The 13,976-nt window shown below is 41.5% G+C and overlaps 1 protein-coding gene across 2 annotated transcripts in view; it reads right to left on the bottom strand.

Annotated features, from left to right (window-relative positions):
• The window catches only part of LOC147020255 (potassium/sodium hyperpolarization-activated cyclic nucleotide-gated channel 2-like), a 132,228-nt gene that overhangs the window by 26,018 nt on the left and 92,234 nt on the right, over positions 1-13,976 (bottom strand). For both annotated transcript variants that reach the window (XM_085895490.1, XM_085895491.1), the window contains exons 5-7: positions 12,398-12,544; positions 8,281-8,521; positions 1,011-1,175 (exon numbers count right to left, since the gene is read on the bottom strand). In XM_085895490.1, coding sequence (XP_085751616.1) covers positions 1,011-1,175; positions 8,281-8,521; positions 12,398-12,544 — 553 coding nt within the window. The remainder of the gene's footprint in view (positions 1-1,010; positions 1,176-8,280; positions 8,522-12,397; positions 12,545-13,976) is intronic.

Consider the following 13,976-nt stretch of genomic DNA (forward strand, 5'->3'; position numbering starts at 1 on the left):
AGCCTATCTACCGAGTACCATTCTCGGTCTACCTATCTGCCAACGTAGATTGATTCTAGTCTTCATGATGAAGACTTTTTTTCCATCCTCAATAAGTCTCATTAACTTGATATAAAAGGTATCTTGTTGTAAAGCAATTGCCCATTGAAGCCTTTTATGTGCCGCATTAAAGGCATTTGCAGCCAATACTCTACCTTATAAACCTTATAAAGACTTATGGGCTCAAGAGAAACAGTAACGAGCCATATCGTTTTAATGTAAGCAGGGATGCAGGGTGGGGAGTGGTGGGGGTGGCGTTATCCTCTCAACTTGTAAAGGTTTTTGTCTGGGTGTGAGAAATAAACCCAGAAATTGTTGGACATACAGACAAGTGTAATGCCCCAATGGAAGTGTCTTAGACCTGGGGATGTCATGGTGACAATATCTTTTTCTCGGAGGGAGGGGGGAGGGCGGAGGGGTGGTGGCCACTCAGCCCCCATTAAGAGGGAGGGAGACGTTAAAAAAAAGTTTTATCACCATTTTCAGGATTTTATCAAACATCACTCAACAATACATTCACATTCTACGAAGATGTCTCGTATGAAAGGTATTGACGGGTTGACATTTTTACAAAAAAAAATCTGGGGTTGATGGAGGGGGAAGGAGGGGTAGGGGGCACTAATTTTGTCCCTTCCAGGAAAGCATCTTAAGACCTCTGGGTGATATGAGAAAAAAAATTTGGGGGGAGGTGGAGAATGCACCCCTCTCTCCAGAGGGGGAGGGGGTTGGAGTGGCACTTAATACTGCATCTAGTGTATTGTCAGCATATCAAACCATGCTACATTATAAAATCAAATATCCTGATCAATAAAGGGGGAAAAAACATGGATGGAAAAGGAAAAGGATGGGGGAGAGGAGCAAAAGGAACAAGAATCAAAGAATCTAAAAAAAAGGAAATCAGGGAGTCACTGATTAACAGAGAAGAGTGATGGAAAATAGAAAAAGAGTGGAAGAAAGAAAGTCACTTTTACCGATGCGGTCGAGCCGATCAACAGCAACAGTTTCGAAGGCACGGCGCATCATCGGGTACTCTTCCAGCACTTCGTTGAAGTTCTCCACAGACAGAGAGTACAGGCGGCAGTACGTGTCCGATCGCACACTAGCTGTACGCCGTCCACGTGTCAGCAAGCAGATCTCTGAAAGTATGCATGGCACATGTACAGCCTGCATGGACAAATACATGTGGCAAATATACATCGCATGCAAATGTGGCATTCTTTGTGTACATATACGTAGGTACGCATCGCATAGCTGTCGCTGCCAAAACATGCAAAAATAATAAATAAATAAAACTGGATCACATCATTATGGTAGAAGCATCCTTCTTGCTTACAAGAAACAGTCACAAGCACTTAGTATAGTTCTGCTTAATGGACAAAACGTCACATCTGAGTGACGTCACATCACGTCTGAGCAACAATCCCACTTTGTGGTGAAAACGTCACATCTGAAAAAAACATGTTCTGTGACAAATTTATTGGATGGATGCGCTTCATTTGATCACAGGACAGAAGCACAAGCAGACAACGCCACCATTTAACTCGCGCACCTCCGCAAAACCTTACATGCCATGCCAACCACGCACATGCACACCCTAGTGAATTGCGACACCATGTTTCAAAATGGAGGCCTGGGTGTGGTTGTATAAGCAAGTGTGCATCTACAAGTTTGTTCTGTTTCTTTGAAACAATTGTTTCAATTTGGAGTAGAACGGAGGTTGAAATAATTCTCCATATCTCTCATTCCAAGCAAACACCTTCTCCTACACGATTTTCCTGACAACTCCCGCCATTCCTACCACCCACCCACCAACTTTTGTCTTCACTCCCATGTACTCCCCACGATTCCACCCAAACTACAAAGGAAAAAAGGAGATGATGAAAAATGCTTGCATGGGCTGAGTGATGTATTTGCCGGCCTCAGAGTACATGTGGCCACAAAATCCTGATTAATAATTATAATTATTGAGATGACAGAAACCTATTTAGTTAGCATCATTCGCTTATCTGGAATGTGGGTCAGGTGGAACGTTTTCAAGAACGTTTGTCAAATTTTTTTTGCAAAGATCGTTTCCAAGACTATTTCACATTGAGTATCTCAAAGAAAAGAATACTACAAAGAAATGTAATTACAATTAAAGTTTTTAAAAATAGGCCTGTTGCAAAATCATTTCCAAGGAATACATGTGATCGAGATGATCAGCATCTTTTTACAACACGGGATCTCAGTGTTCATAAATTGTTATAATTGCACTGCAGGGTGTGGTACAACACCAGTCTACCTTTCCTTACTCTTTCCTGAACCTGACACAATCAATAAGGAAACATTCTGAGGTGTAAACAGCAGACGGGACATCAAGGTGCTTCTCTACTGCATTAATGACATCATTATTTGAAGCTTAATGACAGGAAATGTTGATTAGAAATTACTCAATCAATCAATTAGGTTAAAAATTTAGAATCAAGACATGGAAACGGAGTGCGAGTGAGAAACGGAGAGAAATATAACGTACACATGCGGACAAAATGTACAGCGTTATTATGGTCCTCGTCGAACCTTAGATTGAGGGTAAATTTTCAGAGATTTGTTTGAAGTTGGTGGAAGAGGTTGAAGTCAACCAAATAAACGGAATATATTGTTACAGTCGGCAGGAAGGGTCAGTTGCCTGGTCTGAATCCTGACAAACCACTGGTTATAGTTAAATCAGGTATTTGGAATTTGTTCAGGGTGCGAGCAATAGCTCGCCCACTCTTCACGAAGGACACTGTGGGATCTTTAACGTCCACAAACCAATACTAGTAGACGGGACATCTCGTTTAATGTCCATAGAAGGGACAGCACACACATTGATTAATCACAATACCTGTGAAACACCGGGATGACAGATTATAGCTGGGCTGAGATTCAGACTGAGGCGGGCGAGACAACTTAGACATGAGTGTGAATACCTCGAGGCCATCCTTCCAGCCCTTACTCCAATAAGGAAGAGGAAGAGTGTGGCTAGGAAGGTTCAGATCCCAACTTTCGACATTTTTCCGCAATTAAAAACAAAGATGATGATATAAGCAGACTATGGTATCGATACTAAGTGTGTGTGTGCGTGTGTTTCCTCCATAACTCCAAAATCATGAAACCGAGCAGCCTGAAACTTTGCATGCATACTAAGAAAACTCCAAGGAAATACATGACTGAACATTGGGTGTTTGGGTTAATTTAAACACCCCTTTTGAAGGTAATTAACGGAATTTAATTATATGCTTCATCAGGCGATCTTCGGCCATGTCGCTGTCTGGGGTCTGAAGGTATATCCTGGTTTACTTAACTGGGGACTGAAGCCGCCATGTTTTTTGGCCTGCTCAACCACGTCCTGACTTGGAACAGGCCGCAACGATTTCTTAACGATGAAGTTTTTTTTTCCCACTTTCCTCACTCATATTGTCGAATGTCTCTTCATCAAACCTTCAAATCGCTGGGTACATTGCAATGCTTATAAACGCCCAGAGTCGTGTCTATATTTCATTTCCACACATGCGATAACCGTGAGAATTTCTTAAACTACGCTGAATTACAAAACGTAAGCTCCAGAATCGAACTTAGCAGCAGTTCTGACTCCTAAAAAAGTGTTTATTTGTCCAATTCGGACATACTTGACATTTTGGGTGTCTCCGGGAGGTGTATGTTTAATATGAGGGTTCGGTGATTGTTAATCGCGTGCCAAGCGAGCTGTTTCTTATCAACTGTTTCATTGAAATGCGCAAGCCACTTGGCGAGTGCTCTACAATCTTCTCACTGTCACTGAATACTGTATATCGATCGACTTGAACAATGTTCAGGGGTCACTCACTTGTGCTGAGCATGTGTTGTTCTGCGGTGCAACAGGTGGTGACTGGCTCCCAGAAAATGTGAAATTTTATTTTCCATGACATTTCCCCCTTTTGTGCGTTCTTCCATTATATGACCCATCACTTCGGCACGGATGTATACAAATAAAAATTAAATGTTTCGTTTTTACGTTTCTTCAACCGTTTTGTGGAATGCTTGGTGAAGCCACTTGGCACGCGTTCTTCAAATTTCAATGGTGATGCCACGGTTCGATACCGGAGGAAGGAAGGCAAAATAACTTAGATGATTACAATGAGTAAAAAATGTTTTCAGTTGTTGTGAAGTAATGAATCGCCACATCACATCATGAAAGCCAAGAGGTATGCGTGCTCATGCTGAGCTGTCTAGCCTGGGTTTGAATCCCAATCCAGCTCTCAACTGTCATCCCAGTTTTTAACAGCCAGGGTGATTCATCAATGTGTGTGCCATCTCTCGGATGGACATTAAACGGGGCATCTTAGCTGTTGGAATGCAACACTCTCCTCCCATACCTCTGTCTCTGTCTGTCTATCTCTCTCTTCCTCGCACCCATCCCTCCCGCAGTGTATAACAACAGTTTGTAAGGCGTCACTCTCCCCACCTCTCCCCCGTCCTCGCTCTTCCCCCCTTCCCTACCCCCTCCTAGCTTCTCCTTCCTCCTGTCCCCTCCCCTGCCTCTCCTCACTCCTCTCTCTTCCTCCCCTCCCTCACTCTTTCTTCTCCCACCCTTAATATCCCCATCAGTAAAGTGACGGATTGTATTTGCTCACATAGAATATAGCACATGCATGAAGGACCAAAATGACCTTTACTGGTGTCACCTTGTGATAGCAATTGCTGTTGTTCAAACTACACAATGAGGAGACAGTGTTGTAACATTAGTAAATGTTTGTCACGACATCCAAATGTGCCTTCTGTTTCTTAAATATACCTGAAAACAGTATCTGTCTTTCTCAAGGCAATTTGATTGAACATAATTTGATTAAAACACAAAATGTGGGCCATAACGCTCTCCGATAAAAAAAAAAAGCAAAGCGTGTTCGGTACGTGTGAGCAAAGAGAAATTGGAAAAGCTGATGCTTGTCAGGTTATGCCTTTAAAAATGAATCCACTTTAAAATAAATCGACTTCCTAAATGTGTTTCAAAAGTATTTAAACACATTTCGAGATTAAATTGGGGAAATATTGATTTGGATGTAATGTGCACAGCATGACTGTGGGTGGATTCTCGTTTTTCTTCTTTCCACTACATTTGATTTTGTTTAATGAACAGAGGCTGTGAGAAAAAGCTATTGGCATAAGACATTTAGGTTCATTAACTTTAAAATTAACTTTCTTGTTTTGGACATATGCCCGTCTTTAGCTGTGTAATTATTGATTGCAGTATCAACGAGAACGGGCACTTGGTACACGAGAGTGCATACCTCCACCAGGCTGAACAGTTTATGTTTTGTATCTGACTGACGTGCCGGACCTCAACCAAAATCGAATTGGCTTGCTCTTGTGACCCAACCAACTAATCCACCAAGTTGTCAAAAGTCATCCACGACTTTTTAAAATATCATGATCTGTATCGTTTTTGGCATCATCTCTCAACGATGAAGACTCACTTAACAAATTCCCCAAAAATTATCGGATCCGGATCTTCACGAAAATCGAATCACTCGCACGACTTGTCCACCAAGTTTTCTCCAAATCCGTCCATAACTTTTTGAGATATTTTGTTCACAGACAAACGGACGGGAGAAAACATAGCTTCCGCCCACCTTTGGTGATGCAGGTCAACGCGTAAAATTAGTATTTCCAATGCCTTGTAGGTCCACTGGAGCCTGTATATAATAATAAATGTCAGTGTGTGTTTGTGCCAGTCAGTATGCATGTCTCCTCCATAACTCCAAAACCATGAAACCATGCAGTCTCAAACTTTCCATGCATGCGAAGGGAACTCCAAGGGAATGCATGAATGTAAAGGCGCTGTCACACCTTGATGATTTAGCCAGCGTATGCCGACTTATGAAAAATTTGTCTAAAACGCCGGCACACGTCGAATACGCTATGGGTAAGTTGTGTATACGTTAGGAGCACGCTGAAAAACACTGCCATACGTTGTAGTACGCTGGCTTTGATCGTTGTACTTTGCGGTTGTCCTCAAATTTTGGCATGCTTAAAATTTTACGATGTATGCCAGCGTATGACTCACACGTTCCGCTACACTGGCCATAAGTTGTAGGCACGTTATGCGATCGTTGACACATGTCGACACACGTTATTTGTAAGTTACTCATAAGTTGAAACATGTTGAGGTAATGATTAGCGTACCCAAAACTTATTTATAACCTATGAGTAACGTGTTGTAGGCACGTTACACGATCGTTGACACACGTCGAGGCACGTTATGCGATCGTTGACACACGTCGAGGCACGTTACTTGTAAGTTACTCATAAGTCGAAACACGTCGATGTAATGCTTAGCGTACCCAAAACTTATTTCTAACCTATGAGTAATGTGCTTTGAACCTGTGTAACGTACCTCCAACGCATATTGACGTATTTGATTGACGTCTTCCGGACGACCACAGAACTTACTGAACGTGTTTCTAATTTACAGCTACCATATAATGGCATATTAGCAGCGTTAAAAAAAAAACAATAACTTCCGATATTTCGTCACGTGCCGTTACGTCACGTCCGATTGCCTCTTCAGTTTGTTCCTGTCTTATTCTTAGTTCCTCCTCTGTGAATATTTTCTGTTTGAGGATATTGTCACGTCGATGTCGAAACTTAAAAGCAAATGTCCGAATATATTTTAAAATTTGTGATAGACTAATAAAAAACATTAAAAAAATAAATAAACAACAACAACAACTTCAGACGTTTCGTCAGGTGCCTTCACGGAGCCAAGGAGAAAAAAAGAAAATGTGCCTTGACGGAGAAAATAAGTTTCGGGTATGCTAAACATTACCTCGACGTGTTTCGACTTATGAGTAACTTACAAGGAACTTGTGTCGACGTGTGTCAACGATCGCATATCGTGCCTACAACTTATTCCCAGCGTAGCGGAACGCGTGAGCCATACGGCGAGTACGTCGTAAAATTTTCAGCATGCTTGAAATTTCACGACGTACGAGACTTACCACGAAATATGACAGCATACTTCATCGTTTATCAGCGTGCTCTTAACGTATACACAACTTACCCATAACGTATTCGACGTGTGCCAGCTTGGTTCGGCAAATTTTTCATAGGTCGGCATACGCTGGCTAAATCGTCAAGGTGTGACTGCGTGGTTGACACTTTCAATTTTCAGGCGGTTATGATTTAAATCGGCGTGCGACAGGTTTTTAACAGGCTACGCCACGAGTTTGTCGGCGATACGTGCAGCGCGCTATGCCTAAGTTAAACTATCGTTGAGCAAAGGTTGTGAACGCCGACAACAGGCTAAGCATTCGTTGGTATAAGTTATCTATAAGACAACGAAACGTTCTATGCCCGTTACTAATATGTTATGCATACGACCAAAACTTAAAAAAAACATCAAAATTTCAGCGTACGCCAACGTTTTACATACATTTTTATACTTTGCCATTGCTGGCTAAATCGTCAAGGTGTGACAGCGCCTTAACCTGGGTGTTTGGGTTAATTAAAATACCACTTTTAAAGATAATTAACGGCCATACTTAATTATCCTTTATCATGGCGCATTCTGGATCACTTCTCTGTCCCTTGCTGGAATCTCAACTTTGTGTACAAGGAAAAACAGCCGAGTGAAGTTTTAAGCTTATCAATGTAGTCATTTCTGAGAAAACCGTCACAAAATATGACTGAATAATAACAACTAGTGCTAAGTCCATCGTGCCATCACAAATCTCCACACTTCCCACCTAAAGAAAAGTTGAAAGATGGAAAAAGAGTTCCACCAGGAATGACCCAAAATCAAATTTTGAGTTAAAAGTTTTTTTCCCCCATTTTGACCCCAGTGACATGAACTCAGGGTCAAATCCCCCCCCCCAAAAAAAAATCGTTTCATATTCCATGAGTCCCCCAATGTTGATTGCGTAAAGTTTCATTAAAAAATGTCTGAAGATAATTGAATTTTTGGGGATTCGACCTTTTCACCCCACCCCAAATAATACTGCTCTCACACCTTCTTGCCACGCGGTGATCATAACTATCAAGTTTGGTGAATTTCTGCACAACCGTTTAGGAGGAGATCATGTGACAGATCGACAGACGGAGCCGATTACAATCGTTTTTTTTTTTTTGCAAAAAAAAATGTTGTTCAAAAAACGTGAAGATAATAAGATTCTGAAAAAGGTGACAGGTGGTGAAAAATTTTGAAATCATTTGCACTATTATGCACACATTGCACATGTACCATACCTCCAAAGTAAGAGCCGTCCGAGAGCTTTGTCGCCTTTGAGCTTTTGGTGAGGATGCTTACGACTCCATGTTGGATGAAATACATCTTCTTTCCAACAGTGCCTTCCCGCACAATGTAGTCACCCGGCTGGTACACCTCAAACTGCAGCTTTGTCAACATGGAGGTGACGAAGTTGGGGTCAGCATTGGCGAAGAGTGGCATCGAGGCGACAAGCTTGCGACAGTTGTAGTTCACAATCTCCTGTTGTTCAATATATTGTTCAGCTTTCAACATTGTGTGACATGCTTTGGTAAACAACAACAACAACAACAACATTTACAACAACCAGGGCAAAACCATTAAAAGCATCAAGAGAAGCCTCCATAATGTGCAGTTTGTATTTTGAATTCACCCACTGGCTGACATGTCATTTTTACCTATGCGGCAAGGCATTCCCTATCAATGTCAACTGAGTGGTTCATTTTCCTGTGAAAGCTTTAACCAAACAGCGTGTATTATTTCCCCACTGGACCATGTTTGGCAGAGTGTTTATTTTACATTATTATTCGATGGAAGGGACCGAGTGGGGAGGATAAACATGGAACACACGAGAGGGAGGGGGAGGGAAGGTCTGAAGCCACAATTTAGCTGAGGCCATTTCCATCTTTATTAAAGACTGTGTTCACAAAATCCCATATAAAGCATGGTGGCAAAGGATATGGTTAACATCCTGACCAAGATATGGAAGTGGGCTTTTGAAAAAGGAACCTGACCAATCGACTACACACAATCTATTATCACTAAATTGAAGAAAGGAAACCTGAGAAAAGGTCAAAGCTATCGGACAATAGACCTCATTGGTCACCCAAGTCAGGCTGTACTTAGAATCATCTCAAACAGACAAATGCCTTTAGTAGAGGCAATGATTGCAAAAGAATGGATGATATTTGGAACCGGCTGAAGCATTGCAAAGCAAATCTTCAACTTCAAAGAAACTACAGAGAAATACCTTTGACCATCAACTTACTCCACTTTACAATCTTATTGACTTAGAGGTTCTTTTATAGGATGTGGAATGATGCCTTTTGAGCAATCATGAAGAAGTCAAGAAGCACAACTTTAGAACGAAATGAGTGAACATGATCGAATCACAATGCAACAACTTTACTGTTGTCCTCGTCCATGGAAGCGGAGGAGAATGGGGATTCCCCACTTCAGTTAATGGACATCAAGACTGTCTCCTCTCACCATCCTTATTAGCCCCCTACCGGTTTCACTGGAGGGAACTATAGGTTTGCTTTTCATCTGTCCATTTGTCCCACCTGTGGTTTCTCAGAAATTTTTTTTCCCATATCCTTTAACATATTCAATTGAAACTTGGTACACAACTTTATTATGATAAGTTACAAAACAAGTTTGAGTTTCATCAATTCTTCACAGAGTTTTGCCCTTTATCGACTTAGAAGATATCACATATTATACCTGGGTCAGTGTTTAGCTGCCCCGATTCCACCCCATTGCTTTACACCCATTGGCTGGACACAGCTGACCTGACTCCACCCCAATTGAAATCATGCGCCATCGCCCAAATAAACAAACATTCAGTGGGACCAGGAGGGGACATGTATTTAAAAGCAATTCTTGCTCTTGTTCAACATGATCTTCCTTGAACACAAAATGGCAGAGGTCTTGGGTGCTTTTGAGGGACCAGTTACTGTTGGATTATAGGTCAAAGGATGCCAAAATTAAACCCCTGCTTTGCCTTATGATGCCTATCCTCAAAGTATGGCATGGAGATACATTTGAAAAAAATCGTAAAGTAATGGCAAGCAGAAATAACAAAAAAAAGAGGAAGGTACATGAACCTATCCACGGTCAAAAACGAAATGGAAGAGGTAATGATCTTCAATTACCTTGGGGTGACTTACAACTGACAATGGCAAGAGAAGAATAAACTAAAATCTATAATAATGGAAGCCACTTCTACATGAACAAAACTGAACATCATCTGAAAGGCCAAAAAAAATTCAGATAGACGCAAAGATCAGACTCCTCTGTGCTCTCATACTGTCTGCATTCCTCTCGGACACCCTGACTGCAGACACGAGTTTCACAAAACAACAAATGTAATTCAGGCGTTACGAGAAACTGCTCAACATCTCCAGGGAATGCACAACCAAGAAAGAAGTCAGAGACATGGCCACCAAACACTTCAGCGAACATGAAAACACTCTCACCACAGTTAAAAATAGAAAACTGAAGTGGCTCAGACATGTTATCAGACCTGCTAGCCTTCTTCCATTATGCTGAGCTACTTTACGGGATCAGTGTTCAAATTGAGAGGGTGAGGATGACAAAAAAAAACCTGGCAGAACAACATTAAAGAAAAATGGACGCAACTCTCGTATCGAGACCGACTTGTGGCTGCAATGAACCAAATCATACAGAGGGAGGTCCGAGCTAAAACATCATCGATAGTACAACAGTCGGCAACGAGATATCTGTGATCGCAACAATGAGGGTAAGCCTCCCCTGGCCTAATTAAGATGTTTTTTTTTTTTTAAATAAAAAAGCCTAATTAAGACTTTTCTTTTTTTTTTAGAAGGTGAATTCCTCTGTTGGTGGCAATGATGAACATTTCTAGAACACGAAAATACTTTGCTTTTGTGATAGTTTTAATATCTATGTTTAATTTCAAAACAAAAAACAATGTCAAATGGTCTTTAAGAAAATCAGCTTCAATCTGATAATCCTTGAGAACATGTTTTGATTGCAAATGAGAATAGTCCATCGTGAGATGTTAACCCTTTAAGCCTGTATCTCACTGGGCTGCGACAGCTCACGACTAGTTGGAGACACAAAGCTGCGATAAAACAGCGATAATTTTCACTTGGAATTGCACTGAATTTATACTAAAACACATTTGCGTATGTCTCACGAATATCGCACGAATGCCCCACGAACTCCCGGTGAAATTTGGGATGAACTTCGCCTGGAGTTCGCATACATGTCGCACGACATTCGCGCGACGTTCAGGTGACAAAACTGAGATTTTTTTTGGCACATGCAACTGTCGCGCGACGGTCACATGACGGTCGTGCGACCATCGCGCAAATGTCGTGCAACAATCGCACGACAACTGTGCGTGACAATTGAGAAATAGGGACTATATATATATATATATATATATATATATATATATATATATATATATATATATATATATATATATATATATATATATATATATATATATATATATATATATGAGGTCTCTCCCTTCCAGCAATCATATTGTCAGTTGGGAAACGAGTAAGAGAGTACCTGAATGAGTACTACAATGGTGTGCGAGCTGTGCCCTGGCAGAACAGGATGGTGGGATTACAGGAGAATGCTGACCAAGCCTGATTGTTCAAAGTGTTCTGTTACTTGTCAATGTTGCACCCACAAACATTGTGTGTGACCCAATTGTTCATCTGCCTTGATAGGGGCTTGTGGGTGTGACCATATTGTGTGTGTGACCTAATTTATGTAAAAATATGTGTGACGTGATTTAGGAATGATGGGAAGGTGAAAAGTTTGCATGGAAGGCCATTACTCAGAACAGGAGAGAAAGAGGACAGACAATGCTGGTTTTACAATTTGGACTATGAGGTTTTTTATTTTATATTTTATATTTTTAGTCATATCTGGATTGAACTATTGTGAATCTATCCACATTACATTGCATGTCACATTTGTCGCACCTTCTGACTCACAGAAACTAAATTGAGAAGGGTTCGAGACAACCGCGACGACTCTGTGACTATTTTGAGATAAAATTTGTCGCACGAATTTTTAGAACACGTTCAAAATTCCAGCGACACCAGAGCGACGTCCTGCGGCTCACGCGAGGAAATTGAGAACCACCGCGAACGTTTCCAGACATTTTGGAGAATCCCGTTCGCATTTTGTCGCGAGCTGTCACAGCCCAGTGAGATACAGGCTTTAGCTGGTTGGCGTTTACACATCCGATTCCAACACAAAAGTTTTCTGTTCGAGTCATATTATTGAAAGTCGGCGTGCATTAAGAATAAAAGACAAAAGGTTGGTTATAAAGGGGATACGGAGCAGGAGTTTCATTGCAATGGTACTCACATGACGGAGTGGTTCATTCAGCTCCCCAAGAATGCTATCCTCATCAAACATTTTTCCCTGGTAGCGGTGCTCATAATATTCATGAATGCGTTGACGTACTCCAGCAGGTAGTTTGTGGAAGGACATGTACTGCTCCACTTGCTTGTACTGTGGAAAGAAATGAGCCATGAAGCATGAAAAAAAAAATCGCCTTATCCTCGACAACTCCTCAACCTAAGGAGTCTTGATGCAAACTGCAACTCCACCGCCATGACACCCAAAAAATCATTAACGTATTTTTTTTTTCTTATTTCGTATGCAGCAAAGGCTGCGGGGTAGCATGGTTGCTGGGAGCTCGTAGGCAGGAATTTGTAATTTCTTCATGGTGCCGGCCATAGCTCACCAACTCTTCGTGAAGGACACCGTATGATCTTTAACGTCCACCAACTAATATAACGGCTCGGTATAACGTCCATTGGAGGGACGGCATACTCATTGAAGAAACACCCTGCTCGTGAAACCCCGGGATGACAGTTTATAGCTGGGTCGGGATTCAAACCCAGGCGAGACAGCTTGTAGGCGAGTGCACGGACACCAAAGCCGTCCTGCCAGCTCCTCTGATCTAGCTCTAATGGTGTTGTTCAGCAGTCAGGCTGGCTCTGGACTGCTTCCATTAGATTTATATCAACCAATTTTTGTTTTGCTGACAAGGAGGACATTAGGTTTACAAAAGCCAGCTGTGTTACATTGGTTTTGATATGGATTCCCCCTGCCATCTCCTCCCACCCACACCCTCAATAAGCTGTGCGATAAGAAATATGGAGTGCTAGCTCTCCTCTGGTATTTTATCATCCAATGTCTCTCCGCATGTTTTCATCTATTCACCTGCTGTTTGTCATGTTCCAAATATCCCAGTTGGCTGCTCACCAAATTTTCTTTTGACACGTCCTCTTACAACTCCTCTCTTTCCCTCAAACTTTCATAAGAACAATTCACCACTTGATCATGTCAAGTCTTACACCAATTATTACAACTGAAACACACGGAAGCTACAAATGGCTGCCTGTTCAACATGAGGTGCATTGTTCATTCCCTTCTATTCCTGATGGTTTGCGACTTATGCAGTTTATTTTTCACAAGTTTTTCCATTACTTTCATCACCTGCATATGAACAAGCTCTTGTGAAAAAATAAAATCTTTCAGATTTCCACATGTATTCTGAAGTGATTAGAATTCCATTGTTAAATGTAAATATGCTTTGTGCAACACTCATCGCAAATTATGATGTCATGATTGTGTGGAAAATCTAGCACTGGCTTCCATATAGTGTCATAATCATCATCATCATCATCAAAGTCGTGTACTCCTTCCTATATGAAGCGACAATGTGCCCATTGACAAGTGAACATTTCCGTGGCTGTCACAGGGTGCTCACAGGGTATGAATTTGGGACTTGGCCAGAGTACCAGCACACAATGGCCTTCTCTTTCAAAAGGCATCGTAGGATCTTCAACTCCTGCCAGTGAATGCTAGAAGATGAGACAACAGCCTTAACCTCCAACTGAAGGATAGAATCACCAAGATGACATTTTATAGTCGC

This window comes from Eptatretus burgeri, chromosome 9, assembly GCF_056783735.1.
Source record: "Eptatretus burgeri isolate ZD-2024b chromosome 9, Ebu_testis_v1, whole genome shotgun sequence".
Lineage (NCBI taxonomy): Eukaryota > Metazoa > Chordata > Myxini > Myxiniformes > Myxinidae > Eptatretus > Eptatretus burgeri.